This window comes from Perna viridis, chromosome 12 (assembly GCF_037379345.1).
Source record: "Perna viridis isolate PV_CMFRI_1.1 ecotype Kerala chromosome 12, ASM3737934v1, whole genome shotgun sequence".
In the NCBI taxonomy this organism is placed as follows: Eukaryota; Metazoa; Mollusca; class Bivalvia; order Mytilida; family Mytilidae; genus Perna; species Perna viridis.
In genome coordinates this window covers 21,745,419-21,772,582 of record NC_142456.1, presented here as the reverse complement: position 1 = coordinate 21,772,582, position 27,164 = coordinate 21,745,419, and the positions used below count along the sequence as shown (strand labels likewise).

General features: G+C 32.7%; 1 protein-coding gene across 24 annotated transcripts in view; it reads right to left on the bottom strand.

Moving 5' to 3' along the window:
* Positions 1-1,126: 1,126 nt before the first annotated feature.
* Positions 1,127-27,164, bottom strand: part of LOC148601680 (activated Cdc42 kinase-like) — a 136,873-nt gene continuing 110,835 nt past the window's right edge. For 8 of the 24 annotated variants that reach the window (XM_088555640.1, XM_088555644.1, XM_088555641.1 and 5 more), the window contains 16 exons: positions 27,020-27,117; positions 25,673-25,799; positions 24,921-25,070; positions 24,536-24,642; positions 22,486-22,628; positions 21,288-21,335; positions 20,882-20,932; positions 20,351-20,407; positions 19,966-20,022; positions 18,603-18,650; positions 17,086-17,250; positions 15,524-15,747; positions 14,083-14,268; positions 11,648-13,695; positions 6,079-6,130; positions 1,127-4,675 (listed from right to left, as the gene is read on the bottom strand). In XM_088555640.1, the coding sequence (XP_088411766.1) occupies positions 4,463-4,675; positions 6,079-6,130; positions 11,648-13,695; positions 14,083-14,268; positions 15,524-15,747; positions 17,086-17,250; positions 18,603-18,650; positions 19,966-20,022; positions 20,351-20,407; positions 20,882-20,932; positions 21,288-21,335; positions 22,486-22,628; positions 24,536-24,642; positions 24,921-25,070; positions 25,673-25,799; positions 27,020-27,117 (3,774 nt within the window). In that variant the 3' untranslated portion in view covers positions 1,127-4,462. The remainder of the gene's footprint in view (positions 4,676-6,078; positions 6,131-11,647; positions 13,696-14,082; positions 14,269-15,523; positions 15,748-17,085; positions 17,251-18,602; positions 18,651-19,965; positions 20,023-20,350; positions 20,408-20,881; positions 20,933-21,287; positions 21,336-22,485; positions 22,629-24,535; positions 24,643-24,920; positions 25,071-25,672; positions 25,800-27,019; positions 27,118-27,164) is intronic. The other 16 variants (XM_088555647.1, XM_088555648.1, XM_088555651.1 and 13 more) reach the window with 15 other exon arrangements.

Sequence of the window (27,164 nt, the reverse complement as noted above, 5' to 3'; positions counted from 1 at the left end):
GCAACAATGCAACCCATCACGAGTGACTACCTGTGCCAAAAGGTGAACTAAAGGTACAGAATACATACTAGTTATGACACAAAGGTTTGCACAACAATATGTTCCTAGACCAATTCCTGGGTGTCATAATCACATTTTCTTAGTATTGTGCTTAGGGGAATAAAACTTCAGTGTTCTGGAAATACCAATGGTAGCCATGTTTTAGAGAAGATCACTAGTAATATTTCAGGAGATTTACTTCTGTGTTCCTGAAATATCAATGGTGGCCATGTTCAGTGAAGTTCACCGGTAATACTTCAGGAGTTTTACTTCTGTGTTCCTGAAATAATAATGGTGGTCATGTTTTAGAGATCACCAGTAATACTTCAGGATTTTTACTTCAGTGCTCCTAAAATACTAATGGTGGCCAATGTTTTAGAGAAATCACCAGTAAAAATTCAGGAGTTTCACTTCAGTGTTTCTGAAATACCAATGGTGGCCATGTCTTAGAAGAGTTCACCAGTAATACTTCATGAGGCTTACTGCTGTGTTCCTGAAATACTAATGGTGGCCATGTTTGGAGTTCACCAGTAATACTTCAGGAGTTTTTTCTCAGCTCCTAAAATACTAATGGTGGCCATGTTTTGAAGATCACCAGTAATACTTCAGGAGTTTTACTTCTGTGCTCCCGAAATACAAATGGTGGCCATGTTTTAGAGAAGATCACCATAATTAACACACACTATCAAGTAGATGTCCAAAGGATTCTTGTGTCCAAGTTCAATCAATTTGGGAGCAATCCACTCATTGGTTTCAGAGAACAAGTTAAAAAAAAACACATAAGGAGTTTTGGTAGTGAAACATTAAAGGGGTATATTCACTAACACTTATTGCAGGTCTATATTTTGTGGAAATTTCAGCTTACATTATTCAATTTCTCATCAGCATATTTTGTTTTTGTGGAAAACATGCATGAACAGTTACAATTTCAATGAAGACACATACTTAACAAGTAAATTATAAAATTTTCAAATTTATTAAGAAAACTGTGGTTTTTGGAGCAGAGTTGGACATTTTCTAAACATACCTCTTCAGTCTTATATACAAGACTAAGTATAAAATAACTGGCATCAATAACACAAAAAACTGCAATTGTATGTTTTTATCATTTTAAAAAGGTTCAAATATTGAATGATGATACTATCTAACATTATAAACTTGACAATAAAACAGGCACTACCTGTGCCAAGGGGTGAACTAAAGGTACTGAATACATACAGACATATTAGTTATGGCACAAAGGTTTGCATAACAAAATGTTCCTAGACCAATTCCTATTTAGATAATGAAACCACATTGCTGAAATGTTTTCTCCAGACAGCAAGTAATTTGTGAATTTTAATTTCTTAAATATTGGTAAGTTTTAACATAAGCCTGTAATTAATTAAAGGTCTATGGTTGTAATGAAAATAAATAAAAAAAAAACCGGTCTGTACTTTTTCATTTCCTTGTAATATTATTTTTTTTGTGAATCATACATTCCCAAAATGCTTGTTCATCGAACAAATCCTGTAAACATATTTATTTTCGCTATTTTGCTGACGGATAGATAAGGACAAGAAACAATACCTTCCAAACTGATTTTTAAGACTTCGAAACATTTATCATTCTTTAAAACCATTAAAATTGATACCTTTGAATATTCTCACATGACTGAATCTATGAAAATAAATCACTTTACAGTACAAATGTATTTATAGAAACCTATGCATTGAAGATTCTGATTGGTCTAAGTATATGTAGTTCCTGTTCAGAAGTATACATATTACTAAAGGGAAGTAATCGTGAAACATTGCATAACTGGTATCCTGTTTCATACACTGAACAGATGGCAAGTGAACAACTCCAGCAGTTTTTTTTGTTTAAATAGGAATTTCCAAAAAAAAAAGAAAATGGACTGGTCCCCATCTATGGGTTTCAAAACTTTTAACATGGGAAATAATTGATCATGTTTGAGAAGTCTTCATGGGTAGATCTTGTACAGAATTTAAAGTTCGGGATCTTTCCATAGATGTGATGCAGAGTTTCAATGTTCTGGATGATTCAATAGCCAATGTGTATTTTTTTCGTTTTATTGTAAACATTATTATTGATCTATCAAACATTAATGGTTTTAGAGACCCTACCCTATAAATCCAGCCAGATTTGGAAACTTCTGTGAAAGTACTTTTGTTCGTCGGATACTAATTTTCGTGGTATTCATGGGTAGGTAGTAACCAATGAAAACGTGATTTCCACTGACGCGTATACTGAAAATTTCAAGAATCCATTAACTTGTATTTCTTCCCCAATCCACGAAAATTGGTATCCATGAATAAAAGTACTTTCACATTCAAGTGTCTGGTAAGAATTTATTACACATATGTTTAAGTAGAAAATAAATGGTTGAAGAAGTATGCTAACAAATGATGCAGATGATATAATAAATGATTTCTTGTTATACAGTCACACATGCAGACACCCATAAAAAACTATACAGTTCAAGAAGGTGGTATATACTGAACAAATAATTTTTTACATGTATTTTATAGCTGATGACCATTTCACAACCTTTATTTTAGTTACTAAGAAATGCCCTCATTTTTTTCAGTTTGGTACCTTCTTTTTTTACAATTTTAAAATTCAAGTCTGTAAAACTGCCTCTAAAACAAAACTTATGTGTGAAGCATTTGAAAATGCAGTGAATAAAAACATTCCTTGCTGACGATTCATTTTTTAATACACCTTCAAAATTATGCTTCTTATACTATTATGCATGGAAAAATACATGTACCATCAGTTAGCTTGTATTACTAATGCTATACTCTTAGGAAAAACTAATTGAATTGGACAAGGATGCCATTCTCAGTAATAAGTTATTGCTTACCACAAGTCCTTCCCATTTTTTGACATAAAAAAAACCTTTATTCAGAATAACTAGGTATGCCAAAGATTATTTTCCATACTGTAAACCAACTTATTTTCACCACTACTTTCTTTCGCGTTTTGCTGTCATTGGCTAATTTTGCAAAGATTTATTTTCATGTTTTTAATAAATAGCTTGAACATATGATAATAGTGTCTAAATATGCTTTTTCGTGACTTCTTATTTTTACGACAATTCTAAGCTCGCAAAAGGTGGTTTACAGTAACTTAAACACCAAAACACCATAGGCTTGTAATTTGTTTCATCTCGTTGAAAATTTAAATTCTTGAATGACTCCAACAAGGAGAATCTGGCAAGCATTGGTCAATTATCTACCAGAATGAATTATAAAATGATTCATTTTCTATAACATTTTGGCAAAAAAACACTAAAAGTTGAGCAACATACAAACATATCAATCTTTTTGTATTGCACAGGTAGAAAGAAATAAACTTTGAAGAAAAAAACATAACACATCCAGCAACATAACGTAAAGAAAAACGACTAAAAATTCAGTTCATTTTATAGATCAAAAATGCAACACTTAATAACCATCTGCAAGAGTTAATAGAACACAGGCAGATCGATAAGGGCCCCCCATTTAGGTTGGAAAATTTAGTTGATTATAGGGAAATCACCGAGTCATGATAGCCGGACCCCTTCTAAAGGCAGTCATGGAGCCCCCTCTTTTGAGAATCTCTGGATTTGCCTCTGCATAATATGATATAGATTCGATTGTAATATTTATTGAATTTTGTTTCTTTAATGTAGATCAAGAAATAATCTGCATAATTAAAGTGAAAAAAATTATTGAGTGAATGAGGACGTAATATTTTACAAATTACTGAAATATTTGTACATGAGCAGAAACAGCTTAATTTCCCATACATAAGTTGAAGAGAGATTCCAAGAAAAGATACATCAATGAATTCACATAAAAAATGCAGAGGTTTTAAACATTTGGTAGATTAAATGATGAAAAATGATGTAAGGATATAAAATTTAGTTATTTGAAATTTAATACTGGATTTATATTAAAAAGTATTTAAAAAAAAACAAAAAAAAACGAGAAAATATTCAACGTCCACACATAATATAATGTAAGCAATATTAATTTCAAAAATTCATTAATGACATGTATTATCCCTTGTGGCTTGTACATGTATAATTTACTAACAGTCAATATGAGGATTTTTAAATCCTATACAATTTTGATTACAAACTTTATGCACTTTCACACAACATAGTCATTATATTGTCACTAAATGCATTTACTAGTTGCTAGAATATCCTTCCATGCCATTCTATAACATAAAGCACCAATTCTTTGAGTTCAAATATTGCAAATACTCAAGAACATGTCCGTTTTCTCCCAACCATCATATTGTTCAGAAATCTCCATGTCTAATTTAAGACATCACATTTTCATTCACCTTTTAGTCCATAAAAAGACAACAATGTCTAAATTTAGACACCACTTTCATTCACCTAGCCTATAAATAGACTAAATCACTATGGCTACACATCTATGATTTCAGGACTAGATAAATTTGATAGAATATGATTGGCTGCACGCTGGACGTCCCAGTCACATGCCATCAGGGCCTCCTTACAGAGAGTTATGTCCCCTAGATGAGCACTCAATAGTTGTTTTAATTTAACATATTTGATTGCCATGGGAACATTCCATTTTGTCTCAGTCAAGGCTTGTTGACAATCTTCAACACTTATCTGAAACAACAAAATTCACATATAAGAATGTCCCGAGGCGGGAACTAGTTTAAAAATTGATTTATTCCTTTTGCTCAGTTCACATTGTCATAGTTTTTCTCTTTTTCTACCCACCACATGACATTGAGCAACTCAGCAGGTGTTTCTAGAAAAAAAGAGAATGCTTATCCTACCACTGCACCTGCTACATGCTCCCAGTGTTTAGTGAAGAGTGGGTTGCTTATTTACTGTTGTTTCTTTGTACATGTTATTTCTGGTTTTTTTGTGTTCTTGATACCTATTAACTGTCCCTGTCCAGCCGTTAACCTTGGACTATGTTCTTTCTGGTTACAATTCCTAACCTTTTCCCCTTTTGTTTTGTCATTGTTGATTTGTCTATCTTTTTAGCATTTCTATAGGACCAATATTTGGAAGCCTTCTTCTGTGTTAAAGGTAGACTGTATTGGTTTTATGAACTTTTATTTTACATTTCTACAGGGTTGATAAGTGAGTTCTGTGTTAAGGGTTAGACCGCATTGGTTTTCTATAAAAATTTTTTTTTTACTTTTCTGAAAGGTCAATAAATGACTCTTTCTCTGTGTTCAAGGCTACACTACTTTTGTTATCTGTGAGAGTTTTTTACCTTTTTGTAGGGCCGTCAATGCTTGTATTTATGTGTATTTGGAGGCTAAAGAGTGAAATTTGTTTAAGTTTTTGAAAACTTTTCTACACTGTTAATAAGTGCAATATTTTCTTCTCTCTCCCTTCCATTGTATTAACCTCAATTGGAAACAATGACCATGTCAACCAAAATTTTTCACAAAACCCCACATCTTCAATTCACTTCTTTCCAACAGTTTTCTCCCTACTCTCCACAACTTATCGACTATTCCCTATCTACACTATGTTCCCACAATTTTTTTCCTGTTCCCTCTCTACTCTATCTCCACACAGTTTTCTTCTTACTCTCTACACCTACTCTACTGTCCCCTCTCTACTTCAATATCTTCCAAGAGTGATCTCCCTTTTCTCGGCACCTTCTCTACCATTCACTCTCTACACTAACTCCCTACAATTTTCTTCCTTCTCTCCAAACCTTCTTTACTGTTCCCTCTCTACACAATCTCCTAATAGTTTTCTCCTGGCTCTCCACACTTTCTCAAATGTTCCCTCTCTACACTATATCCAGACAGTTTTTTCTCCTCTAGGTATTCAATTCTTACCCATATTTGATTAAAAAAATCCATTCTGAAAAGGACACATTAGTACTTCTAACGGTTCAATGCACTATTACAGCATCATCTCTAACCTTTTTTGACCCATTCTAATAAACATTGAAAATTAACTCGCAACTTTATCATCCATTTCATTTCCCAGTAATGTTTACCCCCTTATCACACATTTCACTTCCCAGTAATATTTACCTCATTATTAAACATTGATAACATCATCTCTATCTCCTCGCAGTTCTTCTCCCTGTTAGATGTAAACAAACTATTATGTACAAAGCATACAAAAAGCAACATACATGCCAAGTTTCATTGTAATCTCATAAGTTATTCATGATATTTTAGTCATTATTAGTCAAGGTTGAAGAGAAGTAAGATAAGACTTTGGTCTGTATGCCAAATTATGTACCAATACAACACAGATGCTGTGTCATTCCTTGGCTTGGCCTGATAATATAAATTTTAGAAAGGAGAATAATATCAGCTGTATGAGAAATAATAACTTTTTACTCTCTGGGCTTGCAACATCAGTTAATAAATATCAGTTAATGTGAAACATTGGACCTATACTTAAGTCAAAAAATAGCTCAGGAAGAAACAGACCAAATATCTGTAAATTTATTTTTCAGGAAATAGACCTTATTTATATGAAGTCGAGATCAGTATAGTCTTGTTTCTTGTTTTTGTTTCAGTAAAAATAGAGGTTTCATTGGACAAAAATGTCCAATATTAAATGGTTGTCATAGAGACCTAAAAAAAAGATACTTTGAAACTACTTCAATCATGGCATGTAAATGTACAAAATAATCACAAAGCAAAGCAATAATGACGATACAAATATACAATGAACATGTATTATGTAGCATGTTTGAGATTGGCCTATTTAAAGTTATATTTTACACCTAATTAATAAAGAAACTTCAATACTTTTGTATTTATTTCTTTCTTTTAAAATATTTTCTATTTACATTAATGATATAAATTATGTCAAAGAACAGCACTGATTATTGACTGGATCCATAACAAGAATTGACTTTTAGCTCTTTAATTAACTATTGCCCTTGGGCTTCTGCTTTTACTTAGAGCAATGCATCGATTTAAGAGCCAAAAAATCAAGTATTGCCCAGTGAACAAATCAATAACAGACAAGTTTTCACCAACCACAGTTTTACATTATCAACTCTTTAATTTTTCATTAGCTGGGAAGTAATGTAGAAATCTATCTAGCACAGAGCACTTTGGTCAATGGCAGAGCACTACACTATTATCTAAGAGAGATAACTCCATTTAATATGTGTGGTTGGGGAACCTGGCCCATCAAATTCATTTATGACTTTATTAAATTATTATTATTACTTAGGCTATTCCAGATCAGAATTGGAATAAAAAAAAGTAATAAAAAAAAATCAAAACAGTCATACATTAGTCTGGAATATTTCTGGAAAAGCTGAATACACATTGAATCTTCCATCTAACCAACATGATCATATTAAATTTATAGAATAAATAATTATGAAAATTTAATTCATGCATTCTATCCTACAACATAGTTCTACCTTACATTCAAAGCATTAACTTTTAGACAACAGTAACATGAATCTATTTATCAAAACATCCAGTCTACTATACACATTTGTATTTAAACATTCTCTTAAGAGTATATGATGTGAAGTGAAACCTGTTTGAATCAACAAAAAAAAAAAACCAGCTTTGATCGACTAGATTTTCTGTTTATGCTTTCTGAACCTCTCCCAGTGAGATCTTGTGTATTTTTTTACACCACCCCATCCCTGAACCCACAAACAAATACACATAAGACCAGGTTTCACTGTATCCATTTCAATATTCATGGTTTAATCATTCACCCATGCTGTTAATCTGTGTGGGGTTGTGAGACATATTAACTGAAATATAAGGTGTACTGGAGTGATATGACAATTATTTATCAATCAAATGTTTACTTGTAGAATTAATTATTCATGTCTGTGGTTCATAATTATCAATGTTTTAAAATTGAAAAAAGGTTTAAAATTCATCTGTAGATTTTTGTTATCAATTTATCCTGATTTTTTTTTAAGGTTTATATTTATAATATTAGGAGGGCCAGTGTTATACAAAGCATCAGTGAACATTGAAAGCCTTTCAACCATATTCCTACTATTACAATATATTTATAAAACTTTAAATGTTACAACAGATAAAACAGCACAAACATGCCTTAATTGTGTTACACTACCCCCTTCTTCAAACAAAAACTGTCTCCAAATTTTTATAAAGCTATTTAAATACCATATTTTACAACATTGAATAGTTAGAGCCAAGCTAACTACAGTGTTATAATAAACACGTATTACAGATAAACAACATCTTTTGATTTTGCATATTGAAAAGAATTTGTTAAAACAGTGAAGAATTTCGACTGTATGGCATCGTAGGATAGAGAATCAGGATTGAAGCAAATAAATATATGAATAAAGAAAATGAAAATTCAGCAATTTATCTTTTTTTGATAAATTTAAATAACCAGTGTACAGTGTTAGTACAAAAATAAGAGGATTTAACTATAAAAATTTCCCCTCACCGAGATCAATGTCATTCTAAGAATTTAAATAAGGGGAAAGTGAGGTTACACATGATTTGGGATAAGGCTCTGTTACTTTTCACTTTAGACAAAATGTGCCGATGTGACAACCAGAGGAAAAATACATGTTATGACGAATCCTCATCCTATTTCAGTGGGAATTGCTATATATTTTAAAACTTTTATAAAGAACGTTTAAATGAAGTGAATTCAGTAACCCCTCTTTTCTTCCTACTTCCATCTATAGAAATGGAGGAATAAGATTATCTTGATAAAACCAGTTCTTTTTCATTCATAATTTATTTCACTTTATTCACCATAAACCATGAGCATAATTTCTTATAAATACTTAGTAGACCTTATAGCAAGTAATGTACCGTATAGCGGGGAATTTTTGAAGAGGGTTGATCTTTCTAAAAATGCCAAAATAAATTCTGTGAAAAATTTATTCTTTACTTCAGTACTTTGTGTACCACTAAGCATCCACCAAAAAAAAAAAATAAATAAAAGAAAGAAATGCCAAATTTCTTGCCTTTTTTTTTTCCCTGTTTGCCTAAAAATCACCAAATTTTAAACCTGCCATAAGATATTTAACTTCAGGGAATACAGCTGGTCTTCTTTTGATTAAATGGGCATTACTTGATGAGATGTCTTTGATAGTTAACTGACCAACTGACAAGTAGATTTAAGCTTTCTACCAGACATGGATTGAAACACCTAAGGAATGAACAAACATTTAAATCTCCTTGCCTATTGCCCAATCAAGGCAACCTAAGGCAACACATCATTTGAATGATTGTCATTTAATGAAGGAAAGACTAATCCTATTCCCTGAAGTGCAGTACAATACCTGCTGTAAATGCACCTTTTTAAGCACCCTATCAGCCAACACAAGGAACACACTTTTTTTTATGTTTACAGGATTTTAAAACTGTGACTTAAGTGACAAATTCATTTAATATGTTGTATTTTATTATCAAAAGCATTATACACCAAAATGTTATTTTACATAGCTGTAAACCCTCCCACAAAATCAATGAAAAATTTAGAATCTTCCAGATTCGAAGGATGATTTGGGTAAAAATATATTTTAAAAAAATTTTTAATTTTACATAAATTTTCTTTACGTAAAGATCTACAAAATGAACTGTTTTAAAGGATAACAGGTATGATTTTAATTCTTTTTTTAATATTCCTAAACATATCTAATGGATTTATTATAGAATCCAATTAGTCCTAGCAGATTTTACCCAGGAATTTCCTTATGAATTTTATTCATATCAAAATTTAATGTAATTTTCTGCAGATTTGTAATTTCATTGAATTTGTGATCTAAGAGGCAATTGTTATCAAAACAAAGTGCCTTAAAACATGCATTTCCTGATTCTATTAACAAGCACCAACAAGTTGAAGAAACTTGTTCCCGATCCCCTAACAGAGTCTACATTTTAGTCCAGAAAAGCAGACTTACTTATTGCTACATAACTCTTGTCCATCTAGTCAAAAGAGATACAAAATTAATTTGTCTTAAATTCTACAGGCCTAAGGTTCTACGATAAATGGTTAGGGATTTAAGACCTACTCTACTACATCTGAACACTGGTGGATGATATATCAGGACAAGATTTTGAAAAGGAGGTTTCCAGGCCTAATAGTTCAATTTAGCCCACATTTTCACGTTCCCACTTCAAGATCCTCCCATGGATAAGCCAGTGCATAGGTATTATTGCTGTATCATTTGTGTGGTTATTGTAAGTTGTCCAAACCATGAATTTCAATTCCAAAGAAACATATAATTTCCAGTGAAAATCTACAAAGCAATAAAAATTCAAAGGCTTGTGGAAGTGAAAGTCACAGGAGACACATTTTTAATGGCATACTAGTATTTAATTATTAATTTTAACTGCACTAAAAATAGTATTTTATTTTTGCTGTGTAAGGACTGTCGAAGTTTGAAGATAAAGTCATTGATAAAAATTTGAAAAATTAATTTTCACCAACATGAAAAACATTAATTCATCCACCATAGAATTCAAATGAGCATATATTAACATTAAATAATATTTATGAGGGGTAACCAGTAAGAATGACATTGACCGTAACCCAGTACTAATACCTATGAAGCGGCTCTTATAACTCCAGATAAAATGCTGAAATAGAATCACACGATCAGTGGTAAAAACAAAGCAAAGGTGATAAAAGATCAGTAATGGAAGGTCATTTGATTTGAATTATTTTTCTGGGACAAATTCTGAATGGGATATCGTAGGATTTCAAAATTTAGAAGTTTGATTTCTGTTGAAACTTTTACATGAATTTAAAAATTCCCACATGTTCCTTTCACCTTATTAGTATCACTAATGCATTGTAACAAATTTATTATTTTTCCGAGGCTTGTTTCAGATGGGAGAATTCAATTTTGATATCAATTGAGGTTGGGTAATTTTAAAACCTGCCTTTTTTCTATTTCCTTTATCAAAGCACAAACTGACTTCGATAGCCCATCAATTTTGGAAAAAAAAACTTAATGCAACAAGACCCTTCTGCTGAAGACAGGCATATTTTTTTACATTCATGTAAAAGGATACCTTGGAAAATAGTCATAATTTCAGATTTTTAAACCAACAAAAACTCTGGCATTTGTTTTGATAAACCAAATTATTTTTTCCATCAAAAACTTCCAAATTCTCATTAAAAAGGGAAATACAATAAAATAAAAATTGTTATATACAAGTTAACCTACAGATACATGCATTTAATTTCCAAATTTCTAGAACTGAAGACATGGGACACATTGAATATATTTCCCTCTTAAAGTAAATACCTCATAATTTGTTATGATCACAAATCTGGATTTTTTCCCCATTTATTTCATGACAATAAAGTTCAAAAATGAGGTTCTTTATAAATAACAATCCCCCCTCCCTACCCATAGGATGATTATACTAGGTCAACAAATAAAATTGAAATTGGCAAAATCGGAAGTAAATATATATTTAAAAAAAAAAAAAAAAAATAATGGTAAAATAAGGATTTGAAATAGCGTAATTCCCTAAAAAAGCCCAGAAAAAAATCATATCTGTACCCAATAATATCAAAAAGGCAAATAAAGCAAATGACCAACCATGAGGAATATAGAAGGCATCATTCTTTAGGATTAAACACACAGCAGAGATGCCATACCTATCAAATGCAAAATCAAGCAAATCTTCATAGCTGACACCATCTGAACGTTTGTAGTTAGCGAGCATGAGAGGTGACACTTCCTCCGAGCTTCCCCGATCTGAAATAGTTCTACCATCAAGTGTTAGAGTTTTCACCCAGAATGGATCTTTATGGTTATAGAACCCTAACTGTTCTAAACTACATTTGATCTTTTGAAACTGAAATTCAACCCTCGGGAAGGATGATGATTTTGATGATGTGTCTATAACTAAAGTTGATGGTGGACTAACATCATGTGACTCAAAAACATCATCTTCCTCATCCAAACCACTGTCAAAATGTTTATCATCTATCACATGACTTTTAAGTGGAGGGGGAGGGGCTGGAGGAAGTGTGTTTTCATGCTGTGTCAATGTGTCGCTCTCCGACCATGCATAAGTTCTAACCAACGACTCAGTTGTCGAGCTGGGACCATTTTCACTCTCCTCTAGATGAAGTGGAAACTTTCGTTCCCTTGCAGACCTCAGTGGGGTTGATTGTCTAAGTGGTCTCCGTGGTGGTACAGGAAGACTATTCCTGCCTTCTCCACTGACACTGTTTGATCGCGGTGGGACAGCAGGCGCTCTAGCAGGCAAATTAGTAACATCTCTTTCTTTAACATGCTCTACAGTCCCTGAGTCAACACTCATAGAGTGATGCAATGTTGGTATCTTACAACTTAATTTAGAATTATTAGGTTTAGAAGGCATACCTTGACCAACTCTGCCACCTCGTATTGGGATGGCACCACCACGCAACATACGTAGCGGGTTTGTATCCACTTCTTCGTCACCGCCACCACCTCCTCCATTATTTGATGAAGCTCCTTTTCCTGGAATACCTTGAGGTTCGCGAATATTACGGGAAGGTCCTTCATCACCACTGCCATACGTACCTCGCTGGTGATCAAGAGAACGTCTTATTCGGCTTTCTCGAGCAAGTTTGCTCATAATCTCACGTGGTGAGGGCTCTGAGAACTCCTCATCAAATAAACTTGAGGATTTATAAGAATCCCGTCTTGCAACCTCTTCGTGACGGACATTTTCAGGAGCACTATTTACTGATTCAGTTCCAGAATCTGTATGAATGTTATCTGAATCAGGCTCATCAATTCGTAAAACATCAACAGTATTTTTTAAATCTTCTGAGTCACACTCAGAAACAGGTTCACTTGAAGTGTCTAAAAGTTTTGGTTTCTCCTCCTCATCTGGAAGTTTAACTTTGAGGTCGTATTCCTGAGGAACTTGAGGCGGTGGTTTTTGGGGCCTTGGTACAGGTTCTACACGCTGAATTATTTCTGGTCTTGGTTTTGGAGCAGGTATTGGTATTTCTGATTTTTTAACCTCTGGTCTCGGCTTTGGTACAGGTTTCTGATTAAAATGACTCTCAAACTGACTACTAAAATCAGAAGATTCCAAGTCAAAATCATCAGCCATAGCAATTGGCACATTATTTTGACGAATTGGAGTTGTTTCACGATGGCTTAAAGAAAAGTCATTTTGAACAGGTTTGACCTCCCTTTGAAGAGGTGTGACTTCCCTATGAACTGGAGTAATGTCCCTTTTAATAGGAGTAATCTCCCTTTTAACAGGTGTGATTTCTTTCCTAGGAGGAGTTACCTCCCTTCGAAAAGTATCTCTTTCATCTGTAACCTGACTAAAAACAGAATCTGATTTGTCTTTAGCTGTTCCTTTCATGACTAACATATTATAAGCCTCCATAGCTTCTGGAGGGACATTGTCAACTTGTTCTGTTTTATTTTTAATTTCCTCAGAAAATGTCCTTTGGCGTTCTAATTTTGGACTACGTTTAAATGAAAATTTAAATCGTGAGCTATTTTGTGGTGATTCAGAATCACTCTCAGATTCGGATCGCGGAGAAGTAGGTTCTTGTGATTTATGAGATCGTGATGTAAGTTCGTTAGCCATTGCTATGGCATTGTCAATCATTTTTTCGTCAGAAGCTGACATAGGTTTGACCTTGGCCTGTTTTCTTGGTTCTGGTTTAGGGGGCTCTTTACGGTGTTCCTACAAATAAGATAATAACATGCATAGTGATATATATTATACAGAAACATGCTAGATAACCCCATGACTTTCCTTCAGAGCCCCAAACAAGCCAATCAGCATTTGTAATACACTACAGATTCAAGATATTAAGAGCTAAAATTTATAGAAAATTATACATTTATAGAGGATTCTTATATACAAAGTTTCTACAGGTTTTTATAACAGAGACAAAAATTAACCTACAAAAAGCAAGTGCAAGAATATATTCTTACCAGAGATACTCAGTTTTCATCACTTAAAGACAGTGAAGTTCAAGCATGTTGCATGTCCTTCAAAATAAGCATCAGATAGACCTCATTATAACATAGAATAGAGATATACAGAAGAATTAGAGGCTTGACTTACCAGTCTTGGTGGTTGAACAGGAAGTGGAGGCGGTGGTGATCTTCCATTCAATACAGGAGGTTGTTCTGCTTGAGGTGTGGTTGTCTGTGATGAATCAGCTGATGAGGAGTTGGTCAGTTTAGCCTCCTTATCATTAATAGCTTTAAGGACCTCATCCATGAATGATGGTCCAAAATCAAAAGAGCTCTGAAAATGGAACATTTACTCATTGTTGGAAACTGAATAACAACAGGGACTACATAAGGCCACATCAAGTAAAGTTGTAGAATCTCATCTCCCACCCATACTCAAAAGGGCACACCCCAATTTCATTTATTTTTTATTTCTTTTATGGTGGTTCAAATTTTCTGGATTTCTTTTCTGCCTGTATCAATCATGACTCTACTTATACACAATACAACAGACTTCTGGTCAAAAAATGAGTAACGTGGTGTATGTTTACAGAATATCTTGATATTTTTCAGCAGATCTCAGGATTGTTTCCGTTGTTAGTCACATCATAAGGGGAATTAAAGAAATAGAGCCTTGATATGTAACAAACACAACTGAAAGTACACATTTCCAGGATTTCTTTCACAAGAAATTTGTTAGCAGGAATAAGATTTTACAAATCTCGGGGAAAAAAATGCTCCCACCCACCCCATTTTTTTAGTTGCTGGTGGATAAGAATAAAAAAAATTAACTTGATGTGGCCTTATATCAGTAATATAAAGACCCTGATGACAAGTACAGTTCTTTCTTTCATTATAAAAAAAAATTGGTCAAAGAGAGAAAATTGCCATGTTGCTGTAAACAGGAAGTAGAAGTGCGACAGACCTAAAATCACATCCCACGATACGTCACCCCATAGTGAAGCTGTGTACTAAATATCTAGTGACTGTGATTAATAGTTGCTGAGAAAAATGTTACCAAAATATTTTCCCTGCCCCCCCCCTCCAACCATACTATGAGATGATTTTGTTTTAAAGGAAATAATATCTGTCAATAATTTTTCATGTTTTATGTGTTAATTTTAATCATTTACTTTAACCAGTTTATCAAAAGCAATTTTAATATTAGATTATGTTACTGGTATATAATTGAATGTAATTGGTGTGTGCATGTCTGTGGTTAAAGGATATGGCTTTTAATATGTGGTAAATGTGGCTTTAATGAGTAATTTAGTTGTCCCCTTGGCTAGCACTATTTTCCCTAAGCAATTCTCAGGAAAACACAGAGCAAAGTTTAAGCACGGATGATTTACGAGGTCTACAAAGAAAGTGGAAATTGGCAAAATCGGAAGTAAATATACAGTAATAAAAGAATTGTAATGGTAAAATACAGATTTGAATTAGCAGAATTTGGCAAAAAGGTAGAAAAAATCATCCCTGATTAAGGCAATAAGCAGTCCATTTCACTGCAGTACTACTTGACATGTCAATAAATCTCAAGTAAAGAATACCGAAATATCTGGCATTTTGAAATCAGCGAATATAGAATCATCATCAATATCTTGGTACTGATACCCGCTGTCGACTTCGTCAGAACGTGTGATGAAGGCACTGTCAATTGATTCCTGGCTGATCCAGGAATGACCATTAGTTCCAAGGGTTCCATTCATGTGTCCATCCTCTGGACTTTCCCTGTTCAGGCTTATTGTTGAAATACGACTTTCTCCATCCTTTCCTATAAATAAAGTGTAAACTAAAATAAGTCAAGACGTTCTGCCTAACCTTTCACTTCATATTAGTGATAAGCCTTATGTAAAAAAAGATAATTAAGTGTAAGTGTTAGTAAGAATCAGGCAAAACGGGAAAAATCAGAAACAAAAATCACCAATCTGACAATGTAATATCACTAAAGGATACTTTCTCTTTTTGGAAATAACACTAATCTCTGCATCACTGGCTTTGCTCATAAATTTTTCAATGGAATGTTAGAAAAAAATAGGTTTTTGGCAGAGTTATCTGCCCTTGAAATGTTCATTTTCAGTGCATTTCAATGAAATTGTAACTCAATGGTCCAGCATGATATGGAAAGTCTTGTCTGTTTTCCTTGATTCTGATGGTGCAAATAGTCAAATTACACTATCAAATTTTTTTTTCATACCATATTTCACCCACTGCCTGATTTGTACAGGGACTGACACTTAAGTTAAATTAGGGAAAATGATTTTTCAATGAAAAATATCTTGGTTTGAACAATAAATTTTTCATGGAATGATGAGAAAAGTTACTAAATTGTTAAGTTTTGTTTAATATACAGTACCTGAACCAGTCCGTGCAACAAAAATTGTGATCAATCATCGTTCACCGATCAGTCATCGATCCTGTCAAAGCTATCCATTAAACCAGTGATCGCACCATGTGACCACAGAGCAATCAATATATTTTACAGATTCCATTGTTTAATTTGTCAATTTTACACATATAATCCGTAATTTTACATAAAACTGTGATCAGGTCGGTCAATGGTTATTGATCCGTCAGCAATCAGTCAGTCAGCAGTAATTGATCCGTCAAATCGTTGCACAGATCAGTTCAGGGACTGTATAATAGCATCTACACTTAACCTTAATATATGTTTTAACACAAAAATGTCAGATCATGACATATGTTATAAAAATTCTCTCATTTTGGAACCCTTAAAAAAGGTCAATTAGATTTCATCCCTACCAAGATTCTAAATTATAAATATGTCCACCAATTGAATTATTCTCTTATCATGTAATCTTTTCATGAAAAATTAGTTCTACAAATTGATCATTCAGTCACTGCAAACCTGTCTTAACAACCACCTGTATTCAGCAATAAACTGTCTAAGCAACAACCTGTATTAAGCAATAACCTGTCTTAAAAGGACAATGCCTGAAATATCCCTATGTAAACTGCATTCTATGTAAAATTAACTGTCAAAAAAGACCACCTGTCTTATATGACCATGATTTTACTATACAATGGAAGCTCATATAATACAGGTTCAGCTTTGAATTGAACAATTAACATTTTTTTCTTATATACATACCTGTACTAGAAACTTTAACAGGAAGTTTGTCGTAGTTATCACCGATAAAACCAACATCTCCAAATATAGCACCGTCGTAGCCGATGTGACCGGTGTGACGTAGATCATTCTGTGGTCCACTGATCATCTCGGCATTCAACTTCCTCAAGGAATTTCTCTTGGACTCTGTAAAGTCATAGAAAGGGCCGATGAATAATCAGTAGCTATACCAAACGGCTAAACTGAACAAAATTCTTGTGTTCAAAATACTCAATAGATACTAAAGACACCTTTAAAGACAGCAATAAATTTTAACCGAGATGTTGTTAATAAAGATTTAAATTTTCACATAGATAAATTTTTCAGAGCCCAATAATTCATAAAATATAATGCTATTTTTAACATACAAATCTAGCACCGTCCTACTGTGCCACTATAAACCCTATTACAAGGGAGACAACTGCATTTATTGAAATACATGTACATGTCTACAAAAATTTAAAATTTGACATGAATTTTAAGGAAATTCAGTAGTATTATATTAATTCAAAAGTAGCTTATGGGAAGTTTTTTGAGTATATTATTCTGTGAAATAATAAAGCAGTAAGCACCTCCTTATTGCAGTCTAACTAAAAACATCTCTGATAGCTTCCTACTTCCTGATATAATGTGATAATTCTTTAAGCAGTAGTAGTGATGTTCCAGAATTAAATGTATAGGGGGGATTTACATGTATTTATTTCTCTACCCCCAACACCCATAAATGATGCTTTTTTTTTCTCTCATTGTTCCCGTTTACTTCAACCATTATTTCTAAAGCTGGATAGCAATACATCAATTAAAAAAAAAAAAACAAAACAAAACATCACAATATTTTTATACTTGTATTTGACCCCTTAAAAATTGTTTAAAATATCTCTCACTTAATATCAGAAAGCATGGAATCAAGAGTGATTTTAGAAAGATTTGATTCAGTCAAAAGCACACAAAATGCAGTGAAATAGGATTTATTTGTGAATGAAGTATGGAGTGATTTGTATATGTGCTTCTTACTTGTAGATACAAAGTTTAAAAATATAATGTAAACTCCATGAGAGGAACCAAGAACCTTTACTCTGTCCTGGAAGAGTCCACCATAATGAAGCCCAGCCATAAAGGGAAAGGATTTGTTAGTGGGATTGTAAACTAGGACCACGCAGAACTTTAATCTCATATTCATCTAAAGATGTCTAGAATTCATTAAATGTCAGTGATCAAATATCAGATTCCACATATCTGGTGACACTTTTTTAAATTTTATAAATATTCATGTTTCAACAGAAATTTTATTTTCTAAATGGCATTCCCACTATTTCATTAAATATTTCTATTAAATAGAAACTCAAAACCATCCTTAGAAGAATCACAAAATATGTTGTTAAAATTTTGAAGTCCAAAAATATCTTTTCCTCATAAGTGGTGATATTTTGGAAGCATGAAGCCTATCTTGCCATGTTAGTTGCCACACTACACATTATTTATACCTAGTCCCTTCTTACCTTTCTTACCACCCTTTTTATTGGGCGATTTTTCCTTCTTGTCAGATTCTATAAATAGCACAACCAGGAAGTAATAAATAAAAGGCACGAAAAAATATTTAAAAAACCCAGTTTTTTAGTCAATAAAAACTGGCATTTTCTTCAGGACTGCACAGAGTCCAGTATTAAAGAATACAATATGCAAAAGGACGTATACAAAGTGTCCTATAAACAAACTAGTGCCCTATTTTTACAGGATTCAAAGGATTCAAAGCATTCACTAGCAGAGATCAACCATTGGGCTAATTCCTGAAACACTTACCCCAGCGGTCGTGTTGGACAAGTGGTACTGACCAATGGAACCCCACTTTTGTTGAAAAAATTTGCATCAATTTAATGCAAAAATTAGAAAAAATTGCTTGCCACCAATTCCCTTTTTTTTCAAAATTGCTTAATCAGCTCCTGTAAAGACTGAGTAATTTCTCTATCATCCCTCTTAATTCATGCAATGAATTATTTTTAATAACTGAACACTTTGAATCCTTAAAATTTGGATTATTGTAGGATTAGCAAATTTTGATTTATAGCTATTTACAGGTTTTCAAGTCCAATACATTTTGTATTAGAATCAACAAGATGTGTTAAAGGCAAAAGTAACAAAGCACTATTGATCTTGTAATCTTGTAAGCCAGCAAAAGTCAACTTGACAACTGCCATTGGATTCTGACTTAAAAAAATGCATAGTTCAAAAACAGTGTTTCTGTGCAGTGAACTCCTGAAATAAATATTGTATATTACGTGTTCCCCTACTGGGATCAGCTAGCTATACAGTATGCTGGCTCATACTTGGTGAGAAAATCCAGCATGCAAGTATACTGGTGTACTGAAATATGTGAATATAATGTCATGTAGGAAACTAAATCTACCAATATACATGTAATAAGGAAGTATAGTCCAATATATAGAAATAATAAAAGAAGTAAGGAAAGATAACCCAAGTCCCTCAAACAATCTTCAAGCAGAAAGAAAAAAGCTGATTTTGCAAGTAAAATCTGTATTTAATAAAGCAAAAATTCCATTTCATAGCTTGTAAAAAATACAGCATAAAGGGTGTTATTTTGTGTTTTATTTCATACTCCAAACATTGAAATTATAGTGATGCTACCTCAAAGAGTTAACAAGACCTTGATTACCACACACAAACAAGTGATTATCTTAAACACACATATTGCTACAGTGATGGTCATTATAATAGTTTCAAACTTCATTTCAGTGAGTTGAATATCAAATTTTATACCAAGCACCTTAACGAATGTCTAAAACTAGCATAGAGAGCAGCCTGTGGGGATTATAAGGAGCAACGAGCTATGGACTGTTCTCTTACCTTTCCTCGTCAATTTGACTTTTGGTTTCTCAGTTTCAGCAGATTCTTTTTTAGAGTCTAAGAGAGTTAATGTTAAGAGAAATGATTTCGTATGATTTAAAATACTTTACAAAGTCATAATTACTTGTTTCAAAGAAGTCCTTATATATGTATATAGAAACTTATGAACTGAGAAGCAAAATATGTTATCTTTACACTTCTTTCTTTGAATAAATGAAAAAAATGGGAAATTTCAGATCGTTAGTTTTAAAAATACTTCAGTTTACAAGACAATTTAGAAATTGAGAATTTATTTATTTGCAGATTATTTTTTAAAGCTGAGTTAAAGGGCAAGCATTATTTGATTCTGGATTATAGAAGTGAGTAAGTGACTCTGTTTTCTTACCTTTTCGACTTAGCTTAATTTTGGGTGTGTTTGATTCAGCATTTTCTTTTTTAGATTCTATGAAAAATAAATTAGTTTTACATTTTTGGTATGTAACTTCATAAAACAATATGAACAATCAACTTTCCAATTAAACAAAATCTTAACACTGAATTATTTAAAAAAAAAAATCTACTACATTCAAGCCCTATGTCGAAACTTACAAATTAATTAAGAAATTAGCAATTGATAAACAACCTAAATTATAATACAAATATAAAAGAAAATCTCTTTATCCAAACATAATAAGGCATTTAAAAAAAATATAAAATACAATTACTTTCTTGGATAAATATCAAAAGCTTACAAGAACTCATTTCACCAGTATTCAATATCTTAATCAACTAAAGCTCTTATTAAGCAGTAAGTATAACTTTAAAAATTAAATTAATTAAAAAGCAAGAAGTAAATTAAAAAAGAATGGTTAAAAAAAGGGAGATAACTGCATATATAACCTGATCTACCAATTAGAGGAAGAGTGCTCTATCTTACCTCTCCTCCTCAATTTAGGGAGGATAGAATTGGTCCCCTCTTTTTTAGACTCTAATAGAATACAATGTGTGAATTTTATATTGTGTAATATTATAGGAAGCGTAAAAAATCTAATGGTTAAGTGAAGTGATTTACAGAAAAAGAAATTTTATAAATTTAGTTTGACTACATAAAAGAAATAAAAAAGTCTACATAAAAACTTAATATAATAAATACAATAAATTATTTTCTCCTTGATAAAAAAAAAATCAAGAAGTTGATAATTACACAAATAATATTACAGAATTTAGATCTTTGAAAAGATAAATTTGCATAAAAAGATTTGAACTAATTTGCATAAAATTAATAACAAGAAAAGCTGACAGGAGACAAGCAAAAGTACAGGGTTGTTTATAGCAAGTCTTACCTTTCCGAGTGAGTTTAATATTAGCATCACCATTTTCCCGTTTTGATTCTAATAAAAGTTGAGAAATGGTGATTATTCAATTAGGCTATACTAAGCAACATACAATGTATGGTTACTGTTTTTCTTCTTTACTCTACAAAAACAACCTACCTAAAACATTTTACATGCTTGTAAGAGAAATCATTTCTACGGTGTTTTTACTTCGAATATACATCTAGGATTTCATAATAGGAACGGCAAAACAGCAAGTTTGAATCATTTAAGATGAAGAACTTGTAGCCATATCTCCCATCGCCAACTCCACCACAAAAAATGTTCAAAAGTCCCATAACTCCAGAAAAATTAGTCAAACCAAAATGGTGGCACAATATGATCAACTACAATTGAACAAAATCCATTCAGTGGTTTCCAAGAAGTTGGATCCACAAATGTGATTGGAAAAACAGATGGACACCGATATTTCTATGTCCCATTCCACAGGGGCAGGGACAATAATTTTGTGTATATTCAAAGTGAAAACCTGTTAACTGTAATCTATAACATTTAAGACAAATGCCAGATGTATTAAAGAAAAAAAAATACATCTATAACAACTAAAATATCGTATTGGTAGAAAAATTACAATGTAACTAAAACAATACATGCCTGAAATTGGACTTTAAATAATGATAATGAAAAAAAAATAGATTATCTCCCCTTCCCCCTCTATCCTAACCAGATTAATAATACACACTGCCACTGCAATCCATCTCTAAACTTGTTTACATTCTTTATGACATAAGTGCACCACAATTCAGGTGGATCTAGTCAATAACACTTGTCGCAGTGATAGATTAAAGTCAATATTTTTTTTTTCAATACTCAATAGAGGATCTTTCATTGTCTGTCGCTTAATTTTTCCTTCAACAACAGAAGGTTGATCTGGTGATCCAAAACACCCCTCCCTAGACACTTTAAATTTAAAAGGGAAATAACTCCCAATGATTTTTGGAAAATATACCATAATTCAACAATCTTTTTTAAGACTGAAAGCATTGCCATGAAATTTGAAAGTAAGGTGGAGTAATTATAAAATCATCATCACGAAACGAAAAGTGTGGGGGACGAACAAACAGATGAATTGTTCCTATCCACACAAGTGAAAATGACCAAAAAATCACCTGATCTATGGTGTAATTTGGGTGGAACCCATACTGACCTTTTCTATTGATCATGGCCTTGGTAACACTTGGACTACTCTTGTGCTCTATGATTGGCATTACATTTGTTGGATCGAAATATCCGTATTTACTGTTCCCTAAAGCACCCTTCCATAACCCTGACTTTGGACAATCTTCTGGACTAAAAAAAAAAACACAACAAAATAACAAAAATGATGTAATGTCTGAACAATAAGTAACAAGATAAGTAGCACTCCAGCTAAGAATCATGCAAAATGTGATACATAGTTGGAAAGCCTACATATTTTTATTTTTGATCCTTTGTTTAAAATGCTTTAGTTAACTAAAAATTAACATTTGGTTTTTCATATAAAGGCTAAAAACCACTAATTCCACTTCCCATAGGCTTCTATGCTAATTTCACAATATTCAATGGCTTCTCTGGACTTTACCTTAACTTTAACCTGCAGAGGACTATATATCAGCATGATTCTACATATGTCAGCTCACAATCCTCAGAATGGCATGTAGGGTTAGCAGACTTGCAGTGCAGTACTGGTCACCGGAAGTGAAGGGTCTATAAATAGCATGGGTTTTCACAAGATAGGGGTATATATAGAAATCATTATGGAGATTAGGCTTAACATCACAAGGAGCAAAATGCACCTATAAATTGTACAGAAATGTTTTTCCTTTCAGAAACTGTTTAATTTTTTAAAATAAGATGAGAACTTTTTTCACAGCACTATGAGGAACAGGGGTAATTTCTGCGTAGGACTATTTTTGCGTACGTTCCAAGTGCTCATTGGTTGAATTGGTGGTCTGTAACCTAAAACCTGTACTCATAGGAGATAACAATTGTATAGAATGCACTGTATAATTCAAAATTAAGGGAGATAACTCCGTGAATGACACTCAAATACAATAGAATCTATTGGATTTTCAATGTTATTTATCTCCTAAGAGCAGGCAGACTTGAATGAATAATTACCCATTTCATAATACAGACCCATAAAACAAGTTGATTACAAAAATAAAAATATGTAGCCTTAATTGCGAAGTACCACTTTTTTCAGATTTTGCATGATTCTTACAAAGACAGCTACTTAATAAGTACAATGCCCAACAATGACAATCTAAAAGGTGACAATGACAATTTTGTTCTATTTACAATATGGTCCGATTTCAAAATTTTTGTTCATTGGATTCCTCGTAAAAATCCATGCCTGCAATTCTTACTCAGATGTCAAATATCTCTCGTTGTTTTAAGTTATAAGGGGTCAAAGGGACCACACACGAAAAAAAAAACTTTTTTTATTTTTGGTCCAATTTAAAAAAAAACCGTTCATTGTATTCCTCATGAAATCACTGCCTGTGTTTTTCTATCAGATTTCAGATATCTCTTATTTTGAGTTATAAGGGTCACACCCGACAAAGTTTTTTTTATTTTTGGTCCAATTTTGAAAAAAAATCCTTGGATTCCTCATAAAAAAATCCCTGCCTGCGTTTGACAATTAGATTTCAGATATCACAATTTGGTGTTCTCTGAAATTAATTTCTATTTTGTATTTAGGTTTTAACACTGGTGCATTTGTTATGTTTCATCATGACCGTTTTTTTTTTTTTATCGAGATGAAAAAACAATTTTGAATTAACATGTATTTAAGAAAAAAAAGGGTTGAATGTACCTAAAGTAGTGGATTCAGAAGCTTTGGCGCTAAAATCTGACTGTAACATGATGTTTTGCTTGTCGTAAATTGTCAAATTTCAACATCAGTTATTTATGTAAATCTGAATTTTTTACAGTTTTCATATATAACATGAAAACGTAAATGAATATGAGAGACAATTTTCATTTTGCGCACATGCATTAATTAATATCCCCTAAAAAGTTCCTTTGACATAATTTGCCAAAAATATTAGCTACCTCAAAATTGATACATTTCACTATTTTTGTTTCATCAATTTAGATTGCTAAGCTTGACCTTGAAACACACTTATTTCAATTTTTATCACAAATCATAACACTTACAAAGTTCAAGACCAACATTTGGGCAAGCCTTTGGTGAGCTAGTTTACAAAACTTACTTTTTATCAATGACATAAATGATATCATATGCTTTATAATATAGGAAATCCTTTGGTACAACAACTTCTGGAAAGTCTTTCAGTGCCTTTACTTGTGTTGGTCTCATCTGAAACAATACATTAGAACATTAGCAAATTTTTCCTCACCTATATTCAAAATGTATGATTATTAAACATCCACTCACTATATGTAAGTGATGATTCCAAGCAATACAGGCCAAAAATGCTTAATGATACAAAAACTATGAAAAACTGAAAGCTGGTGTGTAAGGAAAGAAATACTTTTAAAAGTATCTGTACAATTACAGACAGACAGACAGACAAAAAAAACCTGCAAAAATATTAGTAAGAATCATGACTTCCTGTAAAATAACTAAATACTGACCTGAGGTAACATGACAAAAAGTTCACTAAACAATGGACGCCTCTCGCTATCATGTTCCCAACATTTCATCATAATTTGATAATATTCTCGTGGACACAGATCTGGTCTTTCTAATCTTTGACTGTTAGGTGTGTCAATAGCCTCTAAAATCTGAAAGTATAAAAAAGTGCAAGTGTTTGTAAGAATCAGGCAAAATAGGAAAAATCAGAAACAAGCATATCAAAAACCCACCGAACTGACAATATAATTTCAACCAAGAATGCTTTCTCTATTTGAAAAGAGCACTATCTGTTCTCTGCATCATTGTATTTGCTCAGAAATTTTTCAATAGTGTTAGAAAAATGAGGTTTTTGAAAATTATCTACCCTTGAAAAGCTTATTTTCAGTGCATTCCAATGAAATAATAACTCAATTCACCAAAATGTTACGGAAATCATGATTAAGATGATGCAAACAGTAATTTCACACTTTCAAATTGGTGTTTTTTTTATACCATGCTTCACCCACTGCCTGATTCTTACGGAGACAGGCATTTCATACCATAAATAAGTGTATTTTTACCATAGAAATATTTAATAATCAGTGCCCTCACCAGGGCAAAATGGAGGGTTGCAGCACCCATTCCCTACTATGTCAGTGCCCCTTTGTTCCTATTTGGTACCTTCATAGTGCCTAATGCACTACAATTATTTGAATGCAGACTTGTTAATTACACGATGTTATCATGGTCTTTGTTCTTGACATTAACAAACCTGTTGGCCTGTTAGTCCTGCCCATGGCTGGAATCCGTATGTAAATATTTCCCAAAGTGTTACACCAAATGCCCAAACATCACTCGCTGAGGTGAACTTTAAATAATTTATACATTCTGGTGCACACCTGTAAAAGTTGATATAGTTATGATAGCAGAAAAATACAGTGACCCTGTTAAAACCAAACCTGACTGTAAAATTTGTTCAGTTTAGACAGGTGTTTGGTTTACTAAGGTCCATAAATCATTTAATCTGTGCCCAGTTCCACAAAACTTTAACAAGAGGCTCCAAGGAGCCGGAATGGCTCACCTGGTTGAATTATGCCTTTCAAAAGCAATAAATTTGTCATGAAGTTGTCTAACAATTTTGACTCAAGAATTTTTTGGTAGGACTTATCATAAGGATCATTTCAACAATTGAAAGTTTCTTTTAACCTATCATAGTTTTCAAGATATTGACTGAAAGCTGTAAAAAAAAGAGACATCATTTTTCCCCTTTCATGGACAACAACTCTTACAAGGAGTGGTCTGACAACTTTGATCCCTGAAGACTTGTGTAGTCCTTATAATAAGAATCATTTCAGCTATTGAAAGAATTTGGCTAAACTAACGGTTTTCGAGATATATGCGTAAAACCAGTCTGACCCCGGTTCTAGTTTTAGTAACAGCAGCCTCCTTTTTTTTTCTATGCAGGATACCCCAAGGAACATTCTTACCAAGTTTGGTTCTAATTGGTCAAGTAGTATGACAGGAGAAAAGTTTTGTATAATTGTTAATGATGACGACGACAACAGACTCCAAGTGATGGCAATAGCTCACATGACCTTCGGCCAGGTGAGCTAAAAACTAGTCTGAGAATTTTCTGAACATCCAACTCCAATCAAAATCTTTGAAATTGATGATGTCACAAAAACTTGAGAATTTTCTCATTCATAAGTAATTTTGGAAGTTTGGTGGCAATGAACCCTGACATTGATGGACTTCAAAAAGTGTCTGGTTTAGACGAGTTTTTGTTTTATTATGCTTTGGTATCTCACCCTCTTAGCAGACCCAGCTAGAGGTTAAAATATAAAATAAAGAATGACTTGAAATGATTTTTAATACCAGCTATTCTACCTTAAGTGCAAGAAATTTATTTCTGAATGGAATCATAATCCTGTTTCATCCATGATTATTGCATAATTATCATATGATTATCATATGTTTCCAAGTCAAAATTAACATTTGAGAATCATATGCTAATCATATGAATCAAGCACCATATATTTATCATATGTGGCATATTCGGCCGTGTATAATAATACAAATGTACATACGATTGCCTATTGAACACAAGAAATGTACTTACCATGCTATTGGCAGTTTTAGGTTAAGACTAAAGTTACTCTGATAATAATCTTTACCAATACCCAAGGCTCTAGATAATCCAAAATCACTAATTTTAACCTGAAATAATAACAGAAATAGCAATTCAATACATGAATTCACACCTG